Source organism: Haliotis asinina, chromosome 7 (assembly GCF_037392515.1).
Source record: "Haliotis asinina isolate JCU_RB_2024 chromosome 7, JCU_Hal_asi_v2, whole genome shotgun sequence".
NCBI lineage: Eukaryota > Metazoa > Mollusca > Gastropoda > Lepetellida > Haliotidae > Haliotis > Haliotis asinina.
The window spans coordinates 35992188-36005834 of record NC_090286.1 but is presented as its reverse complement, the minus strand read 5'-3'; the positions used below and the strand labels follow the sequence as shown (position 1 = coordinate 36005834).

The 13647-nt window shown below is 41.5% G+C and overlaps 1 protein-coding gene across 1 annotated transcript; it reads left to right on the top strand.

The window, feature by feature from the left end:
- Positions 1 to 754: 754 nt before the first annotated feature.
- On the top strand, positions 755 to 12417 carry LOC137291770 (uncharacterized). Its single transcript, XM_067823288.1, has 2 exons — positions 755 to 1406; positions 9292 to 12417. Exons 1-2 carry the CDS (start codon positions 1049 to 1051, stop codon positions 10041 to 10043), a joined length of 1110 nt encoding a protein of 369 aa, XP_067679389.1. The 5' UTR covers positions 755 to 1048; the 3' UTR covers positions 10044 to 12417.
- The last annotated feature ends 1230 nt before the right edge of the window (positions 12418 to 13647 follow it).

The window sequence follows — 13647 nt, the reverse complement described above, 5'->3', positions numbered from 1 at the left end:
GGGCTTCACACATTGTATCCACGTGGGCAAATGAGCCCGAGTCTTTGGCATGACGAGTGAACCCCTTGTCCGCTTTCCCTGGTCGTACGAAGGCCGTCCGTGTTAATGCCGAGAAAATAACAACTGCTAATCCGCATTTACGAGGATTAACTAAAATGAATTCCGCAACTTATATAACTATGCTAATTTGGGGCGTAGGAGAAAGATATATTGAGCACGAAAATCTAAAAAGAAATATAGACAATGGTGTGGTAGCCAGGAACGTCAAACTACATGCTGGTACGTGATTGACCCCGAGCCTGAATGAGATCCTTTCAATCCTGTGACAGTGAAGGGATCTCAACACCAGATATTATTAACATAGACAAGAGTGCTTTGACAAAGCACAGCGCACCTGCATCTAAGAAATTCCCATGCGTGTCTGTAGGTGGTTCTATACGGGGCCGGTGAGAGAAATCAACAACAGAGAGACCCATAGAAGCTATTTAAACACGATTGCATTGACGATAAGAGTAAATATAGAGCCATGACATAAAGGCAGTCCAGATCTATGCAAGGGAAAGTGCCTCGTGTGTTCTGTCAGCTATATAATAGACCCGTAGGGCGGAAAGGATAAAAAATATGACGCGTTCTGACTACCTTTAATTTGCATAGCCGCGTTTCGTCTGCAGTTGTTGAAGGTTCGGAAGGTTGATTTGATAACAAACAGCAGAGCTGCCGAGCGAGACAGCACAGTGTGATTTACAGGGTGTCGCAATCCGGGTGTTGGGGTGGGACAAGGCGGTCGTCTTCTGCCGGTCTTGTTATGTATAACTGCGGAGATCGTACGCATACCCGGCACTCGCACTTCTTGTGATGAAGGGGAAAATAGCAGTGTCTCGGTCGAGTAGTTCCCCGGCTGTTAAGTCGTCAGAGTAGCTTCAGGGACCGGATTCACTGATAAGGACGGATAGTTACTGTTAAAAGTCGAGAGGGCCATGGTAATCCGGCTGGGTGACTGTTCATGATAAATAGTAAACACGGCGTGAGGTGACTATAGTGCAGGAATATGCATCACGCGGGGGACGCTGTGAAACCCACCGCAGAGTTATCGTCGTTTGGGAACAGTTACATGTCCCCTACCTCCCCCGGGTCTGGCTTGTCCTGCGTGTGGGGGAACCACAACCAGAGGCTAAGGGAGATCCTAGCGGACAACCGGCTACCCCAGATTGTGAAGATATGCGAGGAGGATGTGGTTCAGAGTAATCGTGACGGAAGTGAAGGATTCAACTTCCAGCAGCCTCTGCTCCTCTATAAGGAAATGAAGCTGACAAGGGTGTTTTCACGGAACGTGCGTCGAGATCCGGGACCCAGAGGAAGGGAGAGGGAGGTGGGACCCTACGTTGTGATTCCGGAACATTATCCAGGTGGGTTTTCTTTGAAGGGCTGGCCAAACGGGATGTATTAGAAAATGCACCGTTAATTATGTCGATACATCAGATAAACGCATCAGATCAATAGAGATTTTGCCGAAATATTTTGCAAAGAAAATTGATGAAAGGGTGAGCAGTGTCTGCAGGGTATGATTCTAGTGGGTAGGGGTGTGTGTAAGAGGGTGCCATGGCATACTTGTGGACGACAGCGCCCCGGAGAAGATGTGGTGGGATGTGTTGGGTAGCATTCTTACGGTGTGGCCTATAACTGCACGTCGTTATAGAAGGCAGATGTTATAATTTACGTGTTAGGATGCACTGCTTAACTATAGATACACGAGTAATTCTGGTATTTGGTAAGTGCACGAGGTGTCCGAGGGTGCTGATCCAGACATGTTACAGAGGAGGTGTGTGTAGTGGGTGTGTGTGTGTGTGTGGGGGGGGGGGGGGGGGGGGAGGCAGTGCTCATAGTGGCAGCTATAATCATTCCAGTTTTGCAAATTGCAAACCACCTTGGTCCACTAATGTGTGTACCTGTGTGTGTCAAGACAAGACAAAGCAGGACAAGACAATCGTTTATTGTATTTTAGGCCACCAGCCCTTATACAATGGAGTTGCATACAGCGTTGACACATGTTGTAGGGATATACATTAGGACATGTTTAATTGTAAGTGCTCGTTAAGACGAATAAACGCATGTTTAGCATAGAGAGCAAGGTTACTAGTGCGTACCTGTGTGTGTTTGCCATGACTCAGGGATGTTGTTAAACTACATGCAACACCCATACATAATCGCTTCCGGTGAGATAAAATCAATTACTACACATCGATAAAATTCTAATATAAACTATGTAGGATCAACAACCTGACGTGTTAAGTGATCGATTAGTATGTTTATTGAACTTCGTCGCAAGAAATGCTGAAATGAAATACTAATACGCCCTGACACGCTATTGCACTGGAGGACTATCTCGTTAATTGCAGTACGCTGATTTTCCGTGATCGATATACATGTCTGTAAAGTGATGTTTCCCAGCTTCGTTTCCTCTGTCAAATACCCGTAAACAATGTAACACACCCGTATGTCCGTGATACCGAGTCACGCTCATGAACAAGACAAATGGGAAACCAGACAAAAAAAACCCCCGCGATCCGATAGCATTGGTGTTTCGAGGAACGTATGGCAAGGTGACAATGGCTTATGACAGGTGTTGTGTTTACACCTGACAAAATACGTAATGTGAGCATGAGCGGACATGAAAATAGGAGGAATTCGGGGGAATCCGGCTTCTCTTGGGGAACTGCGGGGGTAACAAGACCCCATAATCTCCCTCACAATGTGGGATCGTATCCTGTAATCATGCCTCATTAACGTGGGTAAAATCTGTTCCACTTAGTTACAACGTACAATAGACTCAGTGACTGTGTGAGGATCTTCAGCTGGAACTAGGGTTTGAATTTGTTATTGATTATTATATTCTCTCATGTTTCTATCGAGTACAATGTGTGAAGCCAATTTCTGGTGTCCCCCGCCGTGATATTGCTGTAATATTGCTAAGAGCGACGTAAAACTAGACTCACTCATGTTTCTATCTATCCATCCGTCTGTCCTTTTCATATCGGGCTATCCGTCTGTATAATCTGTCCATCATGTCGGTGAAGTACATGTATTTCACCACCTATGCCCAACTCCTTTTTGTCCATCGATCCATCGAAACCTACACATTGTTTTGTGTGTTCATCAATACATGGTTAACTAACTAACCGTGTCTATTTATATATTTGTCATCCAGCCCACCTACCTGTCCGCCTTTATCATTTATGAAACGGAAATCGAACTAATGGATACACTTAAAATATGAAACACCAGAGATTTATCAGTATTTCTGCCCAAACAGATTCCCTTCAAAACATCTAAAACAATTAAAATAATGTGACTTGAACACCCCAGTAATGACACCAGGTGTAGGTAAACAACATAGACATGCATACTCTGCATGTAAGACCATTGAATATTAAAAGAATCAGTTATACATGTTCAGGAGAGAATAACCTGACACGAAATATCGAATCTTTTATAATGAAATCATTCCATCGCACGCTCCTCTTATTTAAATAAACAGAAGACATAAACGTAAACGCTTACTGATATGAGATTTCATTTTCTCGAAAGTTGCGTTTCTTTTGCTGTTCAGTATATATTAATGGCGGCTTAATTGATAAGCAAGAAAAACCTTAATTGACAGTGATGGACCTGATATGATAGCTGCGGTTTGTACCTGGACTTTAGAGTGTTTCGTTGTCTGCGTTCGGGTAAGTAACGATTTGGTTAGACTTGTCATTATTTGACCACTTTCATGATCCACGTGTATAGTTTCTTTTGTCCGTCAGTATAGTTATTAGTCGGGATTGACATAGGTGGAAACGCCAGTCTGAATCAGGAATGCCTCAGGTAACACCTTTTGACATGCTTGTTTTGATCCGCAGATTAGCAGAGTTCAGACGAGGTCAGCGAGTTACCCAAGCCCTTGAACCTCGAATCACGTGTCGGGGAGGGTATAAGTTATCATTGTAAAATACGATACCATAAAATCCCGGGGTCTTTTCATTACTCTCATGAATCCCAAACTCCAGTGCTTATCTATAGTATATGATGGGTAATCAGCAGAAATAACGTCCTGTAACGACCTTTGCCCCACATTGACATCAGGTGAATGTTTTTCAGTGCGCGGAGGACTGACAAATTCACACGATTGTTAGACGAAGATCATGGTGACAAATGCTTTCTCTTCTCAGTCCCACTGAACAATTTGGACAATATTTGACAATATTGTCTCTAATATCCTTCCGTCTGGCGAGCCGGGTCAGCGTTTAGCATCAATGGGTGAACTATAATTTGTCAGAGCGTCCTTAACAAGTGGAGTTAATAGCTGAGGCCTTTGTGCTGGTCATGTTCACAGGTGATTTTAAGCTGACCACTGTCAGTGAATGCATGACCTCCTTGTGCGAAACACCATTGTGACCATTCATGTATTCTCTCTATCCACCCCTCCCCACCTCTTTTGACCCTTCACACCTTAATACAGATATTCAAAGGTAACGTCTGTCGGTGACCTCACACCTGTGTGGAGCCCTGTGTCTGTCAACACCTGTCCCAAACATCCTCCCCTGTGGTGCTTTTATCAGCTCTCACATCACACAATATAGCATCACTCAATGGTATCTCATGCTTGGTGAGAAACGGATTAGATACAGTATTGCGTAAATAATGTCTGAAATGTATAGCGAGCTCACTTCATTGTCGGGAGCTAGCGCAAAGTGTATGTGAGCTTGTGAGCAAGCAAATGTTCCTAGCAGTCTTCTAACAGTAACACACTCGAAGGTGAAGTCTGGAACTGGTCTTTAGCACTCATGCTTGTCGTAAAATTCCGCTAACGGGATCGTGTGATCAGGCTCGCTGACTTGGTCGACACATGCCGTCGGTTCCCAGTTGAGTAGATTGATGCTCGTGCTTTTGATCGCTGGATTTTCTGGTCCACACTCGATCATTTATAGACCGTGGTCATACAGTTGTGACACTACTAAGTGCGGCGTAAAAGTAACTCATTCACTGTAACAGTAACTCATGGCCATAAAAATAAAGACGCTAGTGAAACCAGTAGATGGCAGCATGAATAACGAACCAGGATTTCGGTTCGCAATTATATAGACTGAACCCGCAGAATTGAACACTGAAATACACTTTCTCGGGTTGTGTCCCTTTGGTGCGTCAGTAGCCGATCCAGCAGGGTTGTAACCATTGGCCTCTTAGATCACATCGTGCTTTTCCCCTGCATCAGAAAGTGGGGTTCATATTTTTCTGAAGGAATGGTTGCTGTACAGAGAGTGTGTATTGTGGTTGATCGGTTTAGTTTCACGCCGTTTTCAGCATTATTCCACCAATATCACTGCGGTACACCGGAAATAGGCTTCACATATCGTACACTATTCCTACACGTGACGGGTGAACGCTTTACCCAATAGGCTACCACCCACAAGGCTACCTGCGAGTATTGCATATATTGGGTATACAACTATTTTGAAGAGAGCATTATTTTGATTATGCTTACAGTGTAATATATACTAAACGCCAAAAGAAACATTACACTTCTACCTTTGTGAATTACTGAAAAACTATCAAAGATACGTTGGAAGGTATTGGAAATTTGTTTACACGAAAGCTGAACAACACAGCTTAACACAAATCACGAAAATAAATTTTCAAACGCTTTCATATATAGATGAAATGCACTTTTCAGAGGTAAATTGCCCTATTTTCGACTATGCCGAAATAAACCAATAACAGGGATCAGCATGTTCAAAAGAAAGGTTGAAAGAAAATTCTGCTTTGAGAAGATAAAGCATTTCAAATCACCATTTTCAGCTATTAAAACATGAAACTACTGTTGTAAAGCATGAAGAGTACAATGCGTGATATGATACACAAGTACGAGAAATAAACCACGATTAATAGCTGAAGAGAGAGACAGGGCCACTAGGATGGTGTAGATGGATTTGACATACAAAGTTGTTGCCTACGCCACCGTATCACTGTTTAGGACTTATTCAGCGCCACAGACGGACCGGGAGTCACCGTAGAGAGACTAGGCGGTAGAGGTGAACGCATTGAAACGATGACTGACGATAGGTACCTGCTTTATTGAGGAAGGAGGGTAATGTTACATTTGGCGTTTAGTGTATATCTAGTGAGAAAAACATTGCACAGATATTTATTCACTAAAGTAAATTGTAAATATAATATTATCCATTTTGTTAACTGGTACCGATGTGGAGACGAAAGTACAAGATGGACTGAATCATGGTTCCGTCTCGCTAAGGTACGATATGTTTCTGACCAATGATACCAACTGACCACGAAACAATGTACGATGGAGATAATTTGGGAAAATCAATTACCACAGGTATTTGGCGTCAGTATCAGTAAGTGATTTCGACAGGTGACATATCATCTATCACGGAGGCTCGTCTGGTGTCATCAATCAATTTAAGATGTGTGCTACGCCCGCAGTGCAAATACTTCACAACTGTCAGTTACCCTCCGTGATGCACCTGACGGACCCATACTGATGTAAGTTACATTTAACGCTGAAAATACAGGTAAACACCTTTATGTCGATCTTATGATCGTCTCGAAGTCATAACTTGGTCCACTGCGTAGTCTTTACTTCATTATGTTGTGTCGAATCTCGGATAACACAAAGTAGTTACGTAAGTCCCCCTACTTCTGTATGTATCTCATATATACCGTTATAAAGTAGGGGATATTGGATACAAAAAAATGATAACATGCAAGTGATGACGCCAAGGAGAATGCACAGATAAGCAAGAGAAAAAAGTGTGACGCTTCATCCATTCCTTTGGAAATGTTTCAGATGTATGGTTATACATTACTCTTTCTCACATGCACCTACATTGGCTAGTGGTGTGCTCGTAAAATGGAATATCCCATCCTGTTTTGAATTGTACAACATCAGAGGACGGTGGTGCAATGCATCGAAATTACTCATACATACTGAGCGATATCATTCTGTTATATCAAAGCGGAGAGATCAAAGGCACCAAAACCATCAAAATTGTCTCTTTCTTACAGACCCTAGAAAATAAATTAACATTGTATTCAACGCGAGAGAAGCGTGTCTAGATTGCCTCAGCTGATTGTTCATGGTCCCCATTTGGGTCGCATGTCATAGCTATGATCCGAAGAACTGAGTTTCAGCAAGCCATGCTTACCGTAAGAGTTTACTAACAGGAGCTGGTGACGAGTCTCGCTGACAGGATCCGCACACGTCATCGGTTCCCGTTTGCGTACATTGATGCCCATGCTGTTGATCACTGGATTCTCTGGTCCAGACTCGATTATTTACAGAACACCGCCTTACAGCTGGAATATTAAATACTGGGTGTGATGTATAACTAATCTAGGTCACTCACTCACTCATACTCTGGAGACGTATTTGTGAATGCTAGTTTAACCTTCAACAAATGTACAACTACTATACTGCTACTAAATAAACCTAGGCGGTGCAACGATCCACACTGACAATTATAATATCGTGAAATTTTCTGTAAAACTGTCACTCGGTCTGATTGTTTACAACCCGTTCCCTCTAACTTTAACACATGTTTTTAAGAAATTGTGCCTTAGACTGAAATATATGTCATTTATAATAACCATATCAAGGTCACTGTGTACTTTCGTTGTGTGGTGACATTTGAGGTAATATTTTTTTCCCCGATTCTGAAAGTCCTCCCAAGAATGTTGATACCATCACGTCAGCTTAAAACAGGACAGAATCGTTACCTGCAACCGATGGGGCAATTCGTACAACAAAGTCCTATCGTGTGCATTTACGTTCAGACTGAATTTCAGTACATGTGTGCATGGTGAAATAGACATGGTATCCAAGCTGTGCAACTGGACAGCCTTTTCACGCCCACTTTGTGACAGCTGGATTATGACAGTGATGTATGAGGTTGTCTATAGCAGCTGCGCAGTCCAGAAGTGCGACTCGCATGTATCTGTATGTCACGTGAAGAACAACTTTTCGTTTAATAGTGTTAACATGGGCAACAAGTTAAATTTATACCAACAGCCCGTGCAGTATCAAGTCTATATATATATATATATTTACCAAGACTGCCTAGTCCAAACGAACGCGGTTATATACTTATAAACCACCCCCATAAAGCTGGTTTATTGCTGAATGGGGCGTACACTATATAATCTACTGAAACATGCAACAAGTTGTCTGACATATACATAACAGTGTGTTCTTGTTTGTTGAACGCCCCACTCTGAAATAATCTCGCAGTATGACGGTGCTCTGTGCATAATCGTGTCTGGACCAGACAATCCAGTGACTCTCATCCTGAGCATCGATCTACGTCTTGTATCAACCATATCAGCGAGTTTGACCACTCACCCCTCTACAAATTGGGGGTGCTGAGGCTGTGTTCTTTAACTTTTGATTGATATATACACGCGATGTGTGCTGTGTACCTTGATACGAAACTAAAGAGACGAGGGGGAATTATCGATCACTTATTTGGATCTTGAAATGTGATTTTCAAATAGTAACAAGCATTATTGAACCTGATCTGGTAAATGCGATCTGCATCATTTTTCTTTTAGCGGAGGATAGGCTAGTAAACTCTGTCATTAATGTGTTCACAAACCATGCTAATGTAATTATACGTATGCGCATTGTGTTTGAAATGCAGCTATGTTTATTAGTTTATTACACCTTTATACAATGGGAAACCAGCACACCCAGCGATCAAGGGTTTAGAACAGAAGTTTAGAACACAAACAAACGAGGCTCTGGTCATTGAATAAATGAACCCTAGCTTGGAAAAGAAACGCATATAAAATCTCTATCGTGCTGTGCGGTCAACGGTGAGTTTGACCTCGATTTTACTGCACAAGTTGAGGGTTTCATTACTAATACAGAATCAGTTGTTATCAATATGCATACGTTGACATGGAGCTAGCACAGTGAGCCATCTGTGGTGTGATATACAGTGTTACGTTCTGAAGTCCGTGGTACAAATCTTCTGTTTCATTTTATGAGGACTCTGTCGGCTTCTTGGGATTTCTAAGATGCTAAACACGTCTTTCTTTTCTAAAACCTTTTTCGATCAAAGTAATTTTTCTAGGCCGAATTATTAGCTTTAAAGTATCGTTGTCAGAATGACAACGAATTTTATACAAACAAAAAACCCCGAAAAAACAAAAACAAAAACAAAAACAAACAAAACAATAAAACCTAAAATACACAACAACCCCATGTTCAGTTAATAATTTTTCACATCTTTGCAGGTTTCTTCAAAGTACTGAACAACGACGGTAGCGATGACATGGCCTTGACCTCCTTGTCCACGGTCGCCAGAATTATGCCAGCGTCTTTTCTGTGTCTCGTAAAACTCAAAGCCTACGTATCGCAACACCAACGGAAGGATACACTAGTTTATGAAAAGAAGGAGATCCCACCGGGACTACTTTATGTTATGAATATTCATGAGGATCAGGTGACGTACATCAATAGCAGGAAGTCTGAGAAGCAGAAGTTGATACTGTCCCTACGTTGCACAAACAAAGACCGCAACGTCGAAATACTTCTGCCGTACGACTCAACCGGACAGTTCTATATCGTCGACCTGAAGAAAAATAGTGCCCGAAATTGTGTGAATGCTGGCGCCTTTGCACATACAATTTCTAGCATAATGCAAACGTTGGACAAAGACAGTGCTACGAAAGTACAACTTATATTCGGTGACCCTCCGTCTCAGGACTGTCAGTTTACGGGGGTTCTAAGAATTAGTCACGTGACCAAAGAACATACTGTGATTGCATGTACTTTGAATTCGGAGGAGCCAAAAATTTTAGAGTTATCGGTTTCACCTCATCCCAAGTTCAAACTGGCTTTGCAGACAGCGGATCAGCACAGCGACGTCGTCAAGAGGAAGTGTTTGGCGTTTATGAAAACTGCCTACGAGAAGTTCCGACGAGATCTGAAGGTGCGACGAGATTACGAGATTGAGAAACGAGACTTGAGGGAGGATTACGACTAGGGCAAGGGGATTAAACTAATCCCTTGTTTTTGTCGTCGACACTTGTTATTAAGCATGCGATCACTTTGCGCAATTGGTCTAATTTGCTATAGTAATAAACTACTGGAATAACATTATTGGTTCGAAACTGACCTGATCCAGGTTAGAAATGGTTATCAGCAACCAATACTTGTCGTAAGAGGTGACTAGTGGGATCGGGTGGTCAGTCTCGCTGACTTGTTTGACACATGTCATCGGTTCCCAGCTGCTTAGATTGATGCTCATGCTGTTGATCACTGAATTGTTTGGTCTAGACTCGATTATTTGCAGACAGTCGCCATATAGCCGGCATATTGCTGAGTGCAAACTCATTCACACACTCATGCGAAACTAAAGGGAGCTATCCTTGGTTCATCATAATATAATTCCGATTGTTTCGATTGTTCGTCTGTTCATCAAGATGGAGAACACTCCTGTCCTGCAACACCCGCCTTCCTGAAACATTCTACTGAGTCAACAAGCTTTAATATGTGCTGCAAACAGGCCTTCCATCAAGCCATTTACAAATACCTACTGGTCTGAATCATTAGGGAAAACCCCGGATTCATATTGACACGTTTAGATATTATTAGTCATCACAATAACATGTGTCTCTGAATCTGTTCTCATGCAATTTAACTTCTCATATATTGTTGTAACTGACAAACAAAAGAAAGTAGACATCTGGTGTTTTGGTATTAGTTTCCAAAATATAAAGTAAATATTTGGAAAAGTGTTTTGATCGTGACATAAATATCAGAAAGGCTTTGTAAGTGTTGCCCCAACACCCCAGCATGCAAATAATCCAAAAGCACAAGGTGTTTACTCTCTTTTGACCGTCGGTGTAGTATCATCATCCCAGCGTGCACGTGAGTACCCGGGTCATTCTAGAACACAGATACTCTCCTGGAGAAGGCATTGATTGCCTCCCTACAAGTGTTATGTCATAATAAGATGTGTATGTACTGATGGTATTCTGTGATTTCATTGTGTATGTGTGAATGCAGTTTTTCCCTGCTATTAACAATATACTTCCCGCATATCAGGAGTTTAGATGCCAGGCAACATTCATTACAGATTTTGACAATCGAAACAGGCCCAGGGTCTTCGTGGTGACACATCAAAACAACAGCTACACGGTTACCCCCACCGTCGCCTCTTTGAATGGTAAATGTTTCTTTCCTGTAAACCTGAAACATAAGTCCTGTAATACGTTCTTGGTGCAATTAGTCAACTTGTGTTCTTTCATTTTTTCTGATTTTTTCCTTAGAATATTCTGTAGCTATTTTGTTATTTTTTATTTGGTGAAACTTGACATCCACCATTGTCTTGACGTTTTGACTGTGCATGTGTTTGTTTTGGGAATGGACATAATTTCTTCACACGAGTTTAATCAAACATTTGATATCACTCACTTTATGGACGCTTGAACCCTCCACACTAAACAGTAGTACGAATCTAAATTACGCATACCATCAAACATATCTGTAAGGCCTACAATGTGCTATTATTCTCTAATCTTTTAAGACTACAGTGAATTTCGTAATGTTTCAACAGGACATTGCTAATGACTACAACACTGTTTTCATATTTCGACAACCCCTTAAACTATGCAACGCAAAAGAAGTTAACCCTCGACTTTGGCTTCTGCACAACATAACATAAGACATGGGAGAATAGCTATTGAGAAACTGAAGGTTCTTGTTTTCATTGGAAGGAATATCTTAATCTGTTCCTACTGATTTGATATGGCTGTACGATCAGTCTGTATGGAAATCTTTGCTGGTATTTGCGCGGAAATTTGTTTAATTAAGGGAACTAGTATGATTAATATTTAATGTTGCATGTTTTTGTACATGAATGTACTGAACCATTGTTTCAGAAACATAGAACGCCATGAACACTTTAATAGTTTGATTAAGGTCACTGCACAACGTGCAAACAATGAGTTACATGTGTAACAGTGACTGACCCCAATGTATTGATGTAAATTTCAGCATTTTAAGGTTAACCTTTTCCAGCGATAATCGAAATTCGACTTGAATATTCATGTTTGTTAACCAGTGAAATGACGAAGAACACTCAGTTTTGACAGTGAAGTTAAAACGACCACATGTTTGCTTAACCGCTGTAAGTGTCATTAGATTGAGTTAATGTAAAAGTAATGTTTCTGTACTGCGCAGACAGGTGATATACTCACATACACATGTTATATCATTCATCGTGTTATAGGGCTGTTACGATTTCAAATGTTTATGAATTTTGAACGTATATTTCTACTGTAGTGGTAGGGTAAACTGAATACATGATCTCAGAAATACGTGTTTCTAATGTTTCAAATAAAATGATATTTTCAATGACTGTGTTTTGTGGAAAGAATAAAAACATTGGGACGCGGGATGATTGACATTTGATTGCATTGACAAGCCGTGATCAATGAATTAATCAGTGTTAGCAGGATAATTGGAGTGAGTGAGAAGGTGCGTGAAATAGGTTGAACGTGGGTTGAACCGTATTTCTCAGTTATATTAGTTTATGTATGGAATGGGCAGTAAAATGCTAAACACTAAGGTGGGTATGATAAGGTTCAACAAAGACAAAGGTTTTCACGGGTTAGGTATGTTTGATACAATGAGCTAAATGACATGCTACTAGGGCTCAATCATACACTACCCCTTCAGAACTACTGGATTTATATTGTAGGTACGAAACTGACTCTTGAAGATCCGTGATGACTTTGATCTTCACTAAACCATGCCTGCCGTTAGAGGCGACTAACGAGATCGGGTAGCCAGGACAGCTGACTTGGTTGGCATATGCCATCGTATCCCCAAACACACTCATGATGTTGACCACTGGCTTGTCTGGTCCAGACTGGAATACTTCCCGACCGCTGCCATATAGCTGAAATATTGCTGAGTTCGGCGTTTAACAATCAATCAAACCAACCAAACATAACCCTTCATGTCTGAGAACTGTAAACGTAAACGCCAACTGCGTCACGTTGAGGTGCCCTTGTTCGGAATAAATAGCACAAGGTTCGATATTGATTACATACAGAAATACATACAGACAATTGATGACGTTCTTCATCAGGTCTTTCAGCAGAAGACACATTACCACACAAAGGTGTTATATATAAAACATCGACAGAGACGGCACACAGATACACGTGATTCAATCACGTCAATTTCACGTGTATATTTTGCTCGAGTCCAATCAATGCAGTCATAGTCCAGAACGTGGTTCGTACACTGGAGATTACAAAACGTGCATTAATTAAAACAGCCTCCTGACCTCTACTTTCTTTCGCTCATGACTGATTTTGAAAATTGTACGTGAAATGCCTAAAATGGCAAGAATGAATTATGCCTGTCTTGGTTGCCATTTTCGAAGATTCAACGTCAACCTTGACCTGGCCTCATCTTCGGTGTGTGGGACCGGGTGTCGAAACCAGCGAGCAAGGTGGAACAGTCAGTGGTAACTTAGATTTGTTTACTGTTCATGAAATATACCCAATATCGGCACTCCTCCTCGTGAAATGTGTTTAGGTGCATACCTTATATTAACCGTGCAAAAACATCTG